This window comes from Camelus dromedarius, chromosome 4 (assembly GCF_036321535.1).
Source record: "Camelus dromedarius isolate mCamDro1 chromosome 4, mCamDro1.pat, whole genome shotgun sequence".
Taxonomy (NCBI): Eukaryota; Metazoa; Chordata; class Mammalia; order Artiodactyla; family Camelidae; genus Camelus; species Camelus dromedarius.
This window is the reverse complement of record NC_087439.1, coordinates 63,883,209-63,896,477: the sequence shown is the minus strand read 5'-3', so window position 1 is coordinate 63,896,477 and position 13,269 is coordinate 63,883,209. Positions and strand designations below refer to the sequence as shown.

The following is a 13,269-nucleotide window of genomic DNA, read 5'->3' as shown; positions in this document are numbered from 1 at the left end:
ATGAGTAAGTCTGTACACATCAGTAGGCTTTTGTGCTCGATGGTAAAAACATATGGCATGTATTACATTCGAAACAACCAAAGGCTTCTGAGGAATAATTAATGAGATTCATAAATGGACAAAAATAAACCCATTTCCACATCTTGAGATTATTAAATCTAGAACACACTTTCTATTTCCCCAGTTGGTTTTTCTCATAACAAACCTCTGATGCACAAGAGAGCATTTGTTTCATATTTTATTGAATTTCATTTATATTAAATTAAAAATATATTTCTGACAGATTCATGTAACAAAAAGGCAGAACAGTTTTCAAATTGTTCAGCTGGGATGATCAGTACAGAATGAGGCAAAGCAGGTCGCATTCTATAATCGCCTTGTACAGGTATAATTCTCTCCCAAGAGCCAAGAGAGGATCCTTGAGAACTAACAGAAAAGCCTAAGTACAGAAATTTAAAATACTGTTTGTCCCTCATTCTCAAAGAACAACAGAAATTGGGGGAAGGGAAGAAACAGGGGGTGAAGGGTTGAAGGAGAGGAAAGAATAAGGGAAATTATACTAAAAATATACCTAACATTAAAAAAGTTAGTATGTGTTAAGTGCATAATCCTTCATCGATAAAATAGAAAAAAAAATCAAAATAACATTACACCACACACAATTGGCATATCCTATTGTGTAAGCGAATGCAGAGGTTGAACACGTCACGATAGTGCTGAACACAGAATCACAAGTAATGTCAAAATGATAACTCCCAACCAAAAAGAAACAATCACAAGCCAATTACTTATATACAAATCAACCCTAAAGACAATTATGTTCCAAATAAAGATGCCCACAGAAGAAAATTAAAGCAACATTATCCCTATTTACAAATGCAACTAGCCATGTCTTTAACAAGCTATAAAAATACTATTCACATTTTCAAACATACAGTAGTATTTTTTGTTTGTTTATTTCAAAAAGGCAGCTAACTTTGAACACTGGGATTTAAATGAAACATCAATGGCTTACCAGCTAGGTATTTTTGCTCCCCTGTCCTTTGAAGATACTTCAGAAGAGAGAGGGCTTGTTGTCTGTTTACAAGTCAAGAACATAAGGAAATGAATACAAATGTGTATAATACCTTAAGCCTCTGCCTTTTCGGTGAAGTGTCTCCCTTTATCAACTGAACTGATCTTAGTCAACTATTTTGATGCATGTATGAGATGAATGTTTGAGAGAAGATTTAAAGTGACTTATTATTTTTTGTGCTATGAATTGTCTTGCAGATTGATTTCATTTTCATCTGATCTTGTTCGAATGGTGCTCAAGAAAGAGACACACACCTAGTCACACCGTGTGAAAATGCAGTTTTGACCTGCAGCGATGCAAGTCCCTGGTGCTCCAGACAGGAGGTGTAGACACACCAGCCAGTGAGGTGTGCATTCAAAGTTAGCTGCCCTCGCACAGCTGCTCAGTTTAATAATCGACCCATTTAACAGCAGTACCAATTTATGCTACATATTCCGAAGTACCTTACTTTAAAAGAACAGCTTACATATCTACATTTAGAAAATAACTTCCATGGTTAATTACTGGAGTAATCCCAAAGGATTCTTGGAGTGGTGTGGCCCCTTCTCTCCCCCCTCCCAGCCCCTGAGAGATCCAGAAATATACAGGAAAATGACTCTCACGTTAGGGAAAAGGTACAACCCCCAACTAACTGAAAAATCTGGAAATGATACTCAAGAACCAGGTTATGTCAGTACTTAAGAGCTCTGATTTGCTTCCCTTCAAAACAGCTGCAGGCCTGGGGGAAACATCCACACTTCAGGGGTAAAAATAGCGGTAAAGGCAAAGTGGTTTGTACGAGTTAGACTATTGCCTACAGAGATGAAAATTTGTTTTCTCAAATTTGTATATTTGTACAAATATAACCACTTCTTGTGATATGGGTAAAACTCATTAGAGCATTGAAAGAAGAATGTCCTTAAAGAGCAAAAGTAGAGAAAAAATGGCAACCTATTATTAGACCACAAGGATTTTCATTTCAGTGAAACTGGACTCATTATATATTTGTCAGATGGATGAATGATCCCATAAAGAATTGCAGGTGGTTCTCAAAGATGAATTGCCTTTACCTTTATGATAATAAGACTCTTCACTAACGAAAAAAAAATACAGCAGCTATAAAATATTTGCAGTCAGGAGTAAAGTAAGATAAATAAAGTAAATAAGTTAATTTGCTGGCAAAAAATAAATTATTATATGTAAATTTTTTACGGAAAGATTAAATCTAAAATCAACTAAGGGTATGTGTACATATGTGAATTTCAAGATTTCATCACAGGGCTGACTCGACTTAGATTCCTACAGAGAAGGACATAGTAAGAGAATTGATCTTCATGGAAAAGCATCATTTTAATATCATAAAGTATACTATGTGCAGTCATGTGTTTGAGAAATAATCTAAACAATGTCCCAATCGCTAGTATCGTTTATGGAAAAATCAGACATTTGAGGGCAGAGGCTAAATCCGTATTTCACAAAGCAGCATGTGGGACCTCAGAAGTCCACTATGGCTTAACACAGATACAGCATCAGAAGGGCCACTTTGACCTCAGGTGGCAGAAAAGAGAGGAGGACGGAATGGTTGTGCCGATGAGAAAAGAAGTAAGGGCGGTATTTTCTTGCAAGGTCCAGAGAGAAATGAATTTTTCTGTGATTCCTAATAAGATAACCACTCATTTGCAAAGTTGACTGTAAAGGAGTATTTTCCAGGAGAAGCGTATGAACATCTACTTGAAATTGGGGCTCAGAGTCTTTTCAGCTCATCACCCGAGAAGTAGTTTCCTCTGCCCCAAATAGCACCTGGCCGGGAAGAAGTGGGACAGGGGTCTGCAGAGGTGACACACCCTAGGCTTTTGCACCTCTGCAAAAGCAGCGGGACTTTGAACAGAGTGTCTGAAATTTCTCTCCTATAGAGATTTTTTTGTTGTTGTTTTAAATGAAAAGAACAAAGCAGCCCATGGTGTTAAAAGCCGTTTGTCCACACAAATGCAAATGCTCCTGAGCCAACAGTGTCCACAACAGCTTTGTGTTTGCAATTGTGGGAAGAACTACTCTCGCAAAGTCTCTCTGGGCTTAGAAAAGGTGTGTTAATTCTACCCAGAAGTATAAACGCTGGCCCCTTTGTAATTTCACTAATATCACGGTCTCTGCTGACAACTGTTATTTTAGAATGACGCCCAGTCTACCTCGGTATAGTATTATTTGTTCTTAAGCAAATGGCAATCAGGAGATGTGAGTCTGCCTTAGACGTCTGCATGGGTGCCGAGCTGTCCTTCAAAGACCATATACACAAAGCAAGGCCCAGCAAAATTCTCTGCCCATAGCATATACAGTAGATTCCCTTTTCTGACTTTTTTAACAACTAGAAGTGTTTTACACCTGGATTTCTCATTTGCCCTATTAAAAATCATCAGGCTAATAACTAGAGTCCAAAATCATGGAAATACAGCCATTTGAAATGCTTACTTTAGCACTTATTTATCAGAATATTGTTAATTAATTCCTTGGGCTTTTTTTTTTTTTTTTTTTTTTTGTAGATGGGAGGATATCATGGAAGACAGATATGTCACAAATTAAATGCATTTTGTCTGTTTACTAAATGGCACCACTCATTTTTTGTCTCTACATAAGGTAATAGAACATTTATATTTCCTTTACTTCATTCTGAAAACCTCTTAAAGTCATATGTAACATATTTGCCTGTTAAACTCTACAAGGTAGTGTTTGCAAAACAAATTTTGAAAATTTCTCTTTACAGTGAATACATTTAAAAATGGTAAAGGCATAGGGGAATGAGAAAAAAAAATAATTGTAATGCTTTAAAGTAAGTTTTCATAAGTGGAACCAGCTCTTCATATGCCTACTTTCAGCTAAACCTAACAAAGAACAATTTTAAATGGCAAACGTATTTTTTACTACACAAAATCCATCTTATATCTTCATATCCTGCCTTTTATTTTGCTACATTATATTTTGTGGTTACTTTTCTAGTTTGATTTACTTAATAGTATTAAAATCATTTAATGTCTGATAACCTAACTAAATCTACACCTTACAGCATTATCGTGGTTCTGCCCAGTTATATACATGCTTTCATGATCACCTTTTCTATTACCTTATGAACTACAAATACTAGTTAAATAATCAACACTTATAGATGGGTGAATAATTCAAGTTTTGAAATAAATGTTAGCTATCTCTAGAGAAACATGTATTTACATCCTTCCTTATCGGCTTAAACACTTTTCTTTTTCTTTTATTTCTGACACTTCAAAAGGCATGTTAATGCCCCTTCCAACTTTATGTAGAAGCAGAACCTCGCGGTCCTTCTGCTGGCTTGTCCCAGGCATTAGGAATATACATGATCTTCGCGCCAAGTCCTGATTTCAGAAGGTATTAACACACGTATTATAATACTTTGAAGAAGGCTATTTCTCCTCTCCAGCTACAGATATTTAATCTTCCTCACCTACTGAGAAAAAAAAATCTCATATTTTTAGTTTATATATTTTTAATCTGATTTGTGTTTTGCACTTTTTAAAAAATTCCCTTTCAAGAGTATCACCCGAGAAAGAACTCTCATCCTAACCAGTGCCACTAATATTTGGAAAATCACTTGCTACTCAGTCGTTCAAGTGCCTCTTTGCGGTGTAGGATGCGTTGTGGTTCTGGGTCTATGGTGGCTTGGACAACGTCTTTTCTCACTTGTCTAAGAACCACTGCTTTAAACAATCATTTAGTTACACAGTTTTTCTTACCTGAAAAAAAGATTCTCCAAGATAGGTATAAGCTACAAGATATGGTGATTTTAAAAATACTGTCTGTGTAAGGTTACCGTTAATTTTCCTCAGATTTACTTAATTGGTTCTACGTATTTCCACTGATACAACTAGCCTACAATAATCTGTTATTCCGATGCCCTTTGCAGGCTTTAACTGGCATTTTAAGGTTTCACTCTACTGGGTTGAATAAGTCATTCTTTGGAACAGATGAAATTTTTTTCTCTCTCTCTTTTATACACTCCAAAATATGTTTTCCTAGGGGGACAAAAATAAAACAAAAGTAAAACCCTAAAACAACGGAAATCAAGTATGTGCTAGAGAAATCATTCAGAAGGAACAAGAGTTCTTGTGAAGCATTTTGGGTCCTTTTGGATTAAACTTGCATCTATCTCCAGTATTAGCACCTGATGTGCAAGGGTCTTAGGATCAGAGACACTACATTCACTGAATACTTTTCTATTAACTTAATAATAAAATAATTATATTTCTTTCCTTGTCCAACATAAGTGATTCTGCTTTTCGTATCCCAGTAGAAACCATATGAATATTGTAAATCTGAAGAAAAAGTCAAGTTCTAGTACCCAACAAGGGTGCTGTCAGTGAGAAGTTGGTATACATTTACCTAGAAAGACAGGCTTATATCCACATTTTCATAAGTACTGATGTGAGGACTCTTGCTGGAGCCTCCTCTGATTGGGTGGAAGAGCTCTGAGCTGTTAGGCTGTGGCCCCTGAGTCGTTCTGTGTCTACAACCTTGGGAAGTTCATGCTGGAACTTCACTGAAAGAGATCTCACAGACCCCTCCCTCGCTCGACCTCATTCTTTTAGCTTCCCTCACTTTTCATAAACTTAGGGAGAAATCAATCCCAATGCCTCAAATGTTCTTGGCTGAAGACCAACATCTATTGTTGATTTAACGGTCCAGTAAGAATTCAGAGAGGACAACTAGCCAGTGATACAACATCTTTCTAGACCAGTTTGTGTTTGGATAACATTGAAGCTATTCTCTTTGTTGACTTCGGTAACTTGTAGGATGCTTAACTCATGTTCCAGATGAGTTCACAGGAGATCTTTTAACAAAGAGCTGATTTTATGATGATGGTCATAAAATAGTTCATGCAATTGTATTCCTTGAATTATAAAATAGATAAACAAATGTCATTCCAAATATATCTGGATTGTAAAAATTTTAAGTTAGGGATATTGCATTTATCTGGGTGCTCCCCACATAACACAGTGCTTTTAATAGACCCTAAATCATTATGAGTTGAAAAAATAAGGGAGCTGGATGGATAGATACATTTTTTCAATAGGCAGAAACCTAGATTTCTTTTCATTTCTTTTTCTAAATGCTCCTCTTTGCCAGTGGAGATTTTTAGTCTAATTGCTTTCATTTAGGTGATACACTCACATTTGGTCCCAATACTTTAACATTAGAAGGAAATATTTTTTAAAAATTCCAAATGAATTGGGGCAGATTTTACTAGAAAAGAGAGACTTCCATCCAATTTTTTAAATTATTGACCTGAGGTCCCCCTTTCCTGGACCCATCCCTACCATTTGTTCTCATTGCTCATCTTAAAATGATACACAATAAAGATGGTCCTAGAATTCAGATGCTGAGTTTGAAGAAAAAGAGTTACTATATAAAGTATCAAAAGATTAGTAGGTTGGATATTAAAATAATTACATGAGAAGTTTTTTCACATTTATTTACAACTTTTGATCCAAGGACCTATCTATATCAGTAAATGTTTGTGTATTTCTTTTTATTATACCAATTTATGTGCAAAGAGTTACCTTCTACTTAATATAAATAGAGTTTTATACTAGAAATTCCATGGAATTCAAGCCAGTCCTTACTTGCATTCCTTCAAGTGGAGTATACAAACTGGACAACTTTCCTTGTGTAGGAAATGTGATATCACATGTCGATCATGTGCTGACCCTCTCACCATAATCCCTGGATACTGTTCCAAAGTCCTAATTTGCTTGGTTTGGCATTTCCAGTCTTTCTTTATCTTAGCACTTAAAAAAAATGTATTTAAATGAGTTGTTTTGCTGGTTGCTTCCATATTGCTTCATTCAAAATCCAAAATGGAGTTCAGAAAGAAAACAAATAAAATTATAGCTTAAGTGCAAACTACATTTCTGAGTATCTGCCAGGTAGACATACCCAATCCAGTGTGTTTCTTCCAGTTCAATGGATTCCCCATTGGACCACCCCGAAAGCGTCAGTAGTTTTCATGAACCACACAGAACTGTCTCTTAGTTTCCCTTCTACTCTTAACATTACCAACTGCTTATCAAGTACATAGAGGAGAAGAAAATGTTAAAGAATGTAAAGAATGGGGGGATACATAGTCAATAGTGTAAAACACAAAAGTTGGAGTTGATGTTACATTTGACTAATATCCTCCCCTTCTAATTTTAAAGACTGTATATTTAAAATAGTGGCCATTTCACCATATTAAAATATTTCTTTTTACAATTCCGTCAATTTATAGCAACACATAAGGTTTTATGTAAAAATCTTTGCAATTATAAATTAAAGCCCAAAATATGGGAGAAAGTAATAAGAAGGTACAGATCAAAGCAAAACAACATGAAAACAAAAAAGCCCCTCCCCCACACATTGTTATAACTTTGACGGAGAGTCAAATATCATGAAAGCAGAGTTGGCCATTCTTGCTTGTCAGGATAGAAACTGTCAGAGAGAGAGACTGGCTTCTCAATTTTAGTTACTATTATATGTTATGTAAAAGATTATCCTTTTGTTCTAATGGAAACTTTATTAGGATTTCCAGGGATGCTGAAAATGTAATTATCAGTCCCTGCAAATAGGAACAGAGAGCTTGGGTCTTTCAAGCATGTGCCTTGGAAGGAAGGAAGGAAGGAAGGAAAAAAAGGAAGGAAGGAAGAAAGATAAGAAAGAAAGAGAAAAATCAGGAGGGGAAAAAAAAAAAAAACCAAAAACAAAAACTTGAAAACTAGTTTGGCAGCAGACAGTATTGCCTCTTATTTGCTGGTCTTCCTCTCGCCGTTCCACTCTCCTGACCAACCCATGCAGAGAAATGAAGAAACAGTGTGGTTCCTCCTGTCTTTCTCTTTCAGTCCTTCCTTCTAAGGTTCAAGTTACATAAGCACATAACTGTCATTGCATCTCGCTACTTTCCACCGGGAAGTGGCAGAACTACTGGCCTTGGGAGTAGAAGGAAGACGGGAAGAGAAAGAGAGGCGGTGGGGAAGTGGGCGCGGGCCTACACCACAGTATTCCGGTGTCTGTAGGGCGGAGGCGGCAGCACAGTGCCTGGCTTCAGCGAGAACTCAGAGAGGTATTCCGGATTCTCTGCCACAATAGGTCGGATCCGTCCATTTTGTTTATAAAAATATTTTGTGCTGTACTCCTGCAGGTAGTCTGGGTGCTGAAGGGTGCTCCGGGGTGGCAAGCTGTGGTTCCAGTAGTCGGGGTTGTCGAATGCTTTCTTGGCCTTCTCGGGCACAGACAGTACGTTGTTCTTCAGGTACTCCGCGTTCCCCAAGGCGTTGGCAAAGGTGTTGAGGTACAGTGGCTCATTCACATACTCATCCTCGGCCTTGGGGGGACCGCTGGAAGCACTGTGATATTCGGGATTATCCAGAGCTTGAAGGTCTCCGTTTTTTCTCCGAGAAACAAAAGGGTTCTCTTCCACAGGATTCAGGTATTCTGAGGGCAGATAAAAACATCAGTTAACATCCACTTGCTGGAAAATATCCATCGGACCGTGGTTCTACAGATGGTTAGCTTCTTTTTCCAGAGCAATAAAGCCAGATTTCTTTTCATGAACGTTCACAAAACTATTCTGTTGATTACTACTGTCCTATGGAAAAGGAGTAAGTGGGCCAAACATGTTAATGACAAACCAAGGCCCCAACAAGGCCAGGGTCAGAGTCCTTGGTCCCTTGATTGTTCTTTCCTTCTAATTGCATTTGTCTCTCCTCCATATGGGGCCGGTTGTTTAAATGTTTCTATTTTCTGAAACTCAGTCATTTATACTGGCATAGAAGACAACCTATCAGGGTTAAATAGCCTTTAAACGTGAATAAATCAGAATTTTTAAAAGAATATTGGAAAATCAAAATGTCTATAGCTTAACTCCATGCCAAGATAAATGGATGAAGTGAAAGAATAGTGTCTTTTAGTCTACATAATTCGTTGTGAATGTCCATATGGGTAACAAGGATTTGATTATAGATGTTTCCCCAGAAAGCTTTCCACATAGGAAAGAAAACTTCTAAGACTCAACTAATCAAATCACACAGACATCTAACATGCCTCTCAATTGACTTGCTTGACAATATGTATGCTTAACAATAAAATATGATGATAACATTTATTTTCAATGGCTAATCATAATCATCAAACAGCAAACTATTAGTTTGAATCATGAGAAATTGCTATTTTGTAGGCTGAAACCAGTGATATAGTGGCTATTTTGTAGGATTCAATCTAATAAATTCATCAAGAGTAAGTGTTGGCCCAGCATTTCAAAAAATGCTGCTAATTGCTGCTGCTCTCCCCAGGATTAATTTTACCCCCATGTGTAGTAGAGACTGCATATAGACGATGACACATATACAGTTGGACCCTCTTTTTCAGTCTATGTACAGAAATGACACATTAGCTATTCCTGTTTTGGTATTGGGGCAGGGAGAAGGCACAAATGTCTGTTGAAATACCACCATCTGAAACAAACTTTCTACCCCCTGTATTTAGCATCATGTTCAAGTTAAAAGACAGTGATGAATATCCTACCACGATATACATGAATTACAGCCCAGTCATTTATAAGGCATTATCATTTCATCCTCACAACAATCCTGTGATAAAGGATATGCAAGCTTTTTTCCAGCTTTATAGACAGAAAACGGAGACTGACTGATGTATGAAGGATACAGTTAGTGTTCAACTAGAATTCAAATTCCCTAACTCTTGCAGAGTAATCTCCTTGTTCAGCTGCACCGTTTTCGTTGTTGCCCCTACAGGAGTAGGCTGAACTTGACACTTCATCAGAAGTTTTAATTTGAATGGTTCTCAAAGCTACTGTCATTTTAAGAAAAACATGTATGAAAAAACTTACAAGGGAGACAGAATTTGATTTTTATTACCAGATTGCTAAAATTTCTTAATTGAAAGTATAGGAATGTCTATACTAAAATTCTCTACTGTCTGAGAACTAGGCTAGTGTAGAAGAACCTTCTGCAGAAGCACAGGTGTCTTAGTACTAAGAGATAAAATCTGGGGATGGTCTACAGTGAGTCTATATAGACTGACTTGCCTTTCCCTTAGAAGGTTCAAGTTACCTTTTCTCATTGCAATCTACTTATTTATTGTCCTGATGAAAATGTGGGTAGCCATGGAGTTCTACAGAGAGGGATCATTTTATGGGGGAGTTGAGAATCTTCTCGGAGGGTATTCCACTTTCAGGGGAATCAGCCAAACCTTCTCAAAACCTACATTTGTGTCACCACTGGGCTACTGTAAACATCCGATTCTTCATTACAGTAAGTAATGCTTTCATACATATCGAGATGGATATATTTTAATTGCATATTGTAAAAGCGATTATAATTGCATATTAAGGGAGATAGTGGGCCTTCGTAGAGTCTGAAAATACAGTTTGCTGTGTCACTGAAGACTGAGACACGATCATCAGTTTTTAATGATAATCTATCTTCCCCTTTTTCTGATGCTATTAACACAGAAGAAAGAGGCTTTTTTCAAAGTTGGAATATTATTTGATTTAGGTGTTTAATATTCCTACTACCCACTTCCTAAAGTTATTGCTGTGCTTTGTAAAACCACCAACTATGAATATCTTAAGGATGTGATGGCTAACATATAAATATCTGCAGGGTCAGAACTTTAATTTTTGAAATGTATCATACAAGAAATCATCATTTCCTATAATATTCTAGGTCATTTAAGTGACACCAATTTAATGAATCAATCAAATCCTTTATTGGCACCATCAAACGCTTTGGATGCTTTTACTAACAAGACTAGTCTTTATGATCTCCACAATCAGTCCAATAGAGAAATGGCTCTGAAATCTTGTGATATGCTGCCTCATTCAAATATTCCAGTAGGGACTCGTTTAGATCAGTGCTTCTCAAACTTGATCGTGCATAAAAGTCACCTGGGGGTCTTGTTAAAATGCAGATTCCCATTCAGGTGGGGTGTGAGATTCTAATTTCTAAAGAGGCCCCTAGATGGTGAGGTTGCAGGTGCAGAGCGCACACTAGGAAGAGTAGCAGCCCGGACCTTCTGTGGATCACAAATGTTACCCAGCCCACTGGTTCGGCCACTTCCCTTCTACACTTTGCATACTTTGATGGAAGTGAATGTCGAACGGCGATCATTTCTGAACACACTGCTTGTACCTTGTTTGGGTTTGGCTCGCATAGGGGTCATGTACCCTTCTTCGTCCAGCTCTCCTCGCGGGCTTCGTTCCGGGGCAAACACTGTGGGGTCGGCGCTGTACCTCTGGGTGCTGCTGTCCTCTTGGACATGGGGTGTCACTGGCTTGCGTAAGGTGCCGTTACAACAGGAGTCATCAAAGATCTCGGCTGTAGCCCCCTGAGCGACTGGAGCTTCTGGGATGGTGCTGGTTGTGGCTCTGTAGGGCACGGGCACTCCTTGCTCTGCAGCGAAACCCCCATCTCGGTACACAAACTGGTTCTGTCAATAGTAGAGACACATTTGGATCGAAGTTATTGTTAGGAATAGCTGTCAAGAATGAATGTTAATAACCGAAAGAATATGGGAGCTTGTCTCTCAGAGAAAAGTCAGAGTTTCTCAATTGAGTTTTTCCCCCTAATACTTAATGACTTTGAGTTCCAGACTAGAAACACCTACAATTCCACTTTTTCTTATCAGGTAACAACTCAATTGTGGGAAAACAATTTGGAAATATATATTTTACTTTTACTAACCACCCAACCACATGATCTAAAAAAAAAATTTCATGATCTTTTCCCACAATTGCCTATTTTTAATGCAAAAATTCAAAGTGAATTTGCAAGACAAATGGTGATGTCATTAACTGTAGAACTGCTGCCGTTAAGAACAGTGATGCAATTTGAATGGTGATATTTCCTTATGGCCTTCTATTCTGCAGTTCCTATGACTCTGAGTCTCTAGCGCCTAACTAGGGAATCGTCACTGAGATTCTGACTTTTTAGCACAAGACCTGTCATCGTGGAAGTAAAGATAACCTCCTCACCCAGAAGCATAACGTATGAGCCCAGGTAAATCCTTCCGATAAAAATCAAAAACTACTGTTGACGCATGACATCTCAACTCTGCATCATCTACTGAGATAAAACATCTCTACCTCGGCGGGTACACAATTTACAGTAAATTCTCAACTCACTGTTGGCAAAGGCAAAATGAGGGAATTATGATGAGACAAGAGAGAGGAAACGTGGTAAGCAAAGACCAAAAATCCTAAAAGATGAAGGTTGACTGTGAAATACTTACTCCTGACATGGGGGTGTAGGCAGGAGGAGGGCTGTGTCCAATTTCACTCTAATAGGAAAGAAAAATGGAATGATGGATATAATAAGAGGTAACATGAATGGAGAAAAAAAAAAAAAGAAAAGAAAAAGAAAAGCCACATGAGTTGTATGAACCAAAGGGGAAAACATGCACAACAGTGAAGTTTGCTAAACAGAAACATTTTATGCCTATGACTACAAGCAAGTTTATTTTTTGAGGATATTAAATATTTTAATTCAATCCTGAAAAGGAAAGGAAAGTTATAGAGAAAAAGTAAAAAATTTTGACGGATTAAAAATAAGTCAACTATGAATATTCTTCTGATTAATCCTGGAAGAAAGGGAAAAGCAGTAGATAATTAACCATAGTTGTAAATGAGGAACCATTTCCTTTGTTACACGTTAAATGACCCCAGTGGCCACATACCACAGCATTCACTTTTCTCTTACAAGAAGAAATTTATCTAACAGGAGATAGACGTGGATTTCAATTTGCCTGGAGTAATTTTTGCTATGAAGTTATATTTATTTTTCACCATTTCAGCAAAGGGTCAGCTTCTTAGCTTCTCCTTATGAAAAGATACATAATATTTTCTTGTCAGTCTTATTTTTTTTTAAAGCCAGGAAACAGCAGAAAATCTTGGAAAATTGATTTCTTTCCTGAAAAGATGCTTTACATACATTACTTTTATGTATTTAGAACTGGTTGAAATCATATTTCTATTAAGGAAAAAAAAATCCCAAATTCTATATTCTTATGGCTTAAAAATTTAAATATTCACACCTAAGTCAGATTTTGAAAGTCAAGCAAAGTGCCAAAGCTTCTCATCAAAGAAAGATTTTTAAATGCTTACCTGTTTTCCACATTACCTTGAATATAGGTGTATTTTGCTA

The 13,269-nt window shown here is 37.2% G+C and overlaps 1 protein-coding gene across 4 annotated transcripts in view; it reads right to left on the bottom strand.

The window, feature by feature from the left end:
• Positions 1-225: 225 nt before the first annotated feature.
• The window catches only part of ERBB4 (erb-b2 receptor tyrosine kinase 4), a 984,076-nt gene continuing 971,032 nt past the window's right edge, over positions 226-13,269 (bottom strand). For 2 of the 4 annotated variants that reach the window (XM_031451836.2, XM_010992478.3), the window contains exons 26-28: positions 12,359-12,406; positions 11,260-11,557; positions 226-8,542 (exon numbers count right to left, since the gene is read on the bottom strand). In XM_031451836.2, the coding sequence (XP_031307696.1) occupies positions 8,097-8,542; positions 11,260-11,557; positions 12,359-12,406 (792 nt within the window). In that variant the 3' untranslated portion in view covers positions 226-8,096. The remainder of the gene's footprint in view (positions 8,543-11,259; positions 11,558-12,358; positions 12,407-13,269) is intronic. The other 2 variants (XM_031451838.2, XM_031451837.2) reach the window with 1 other exon arrangement.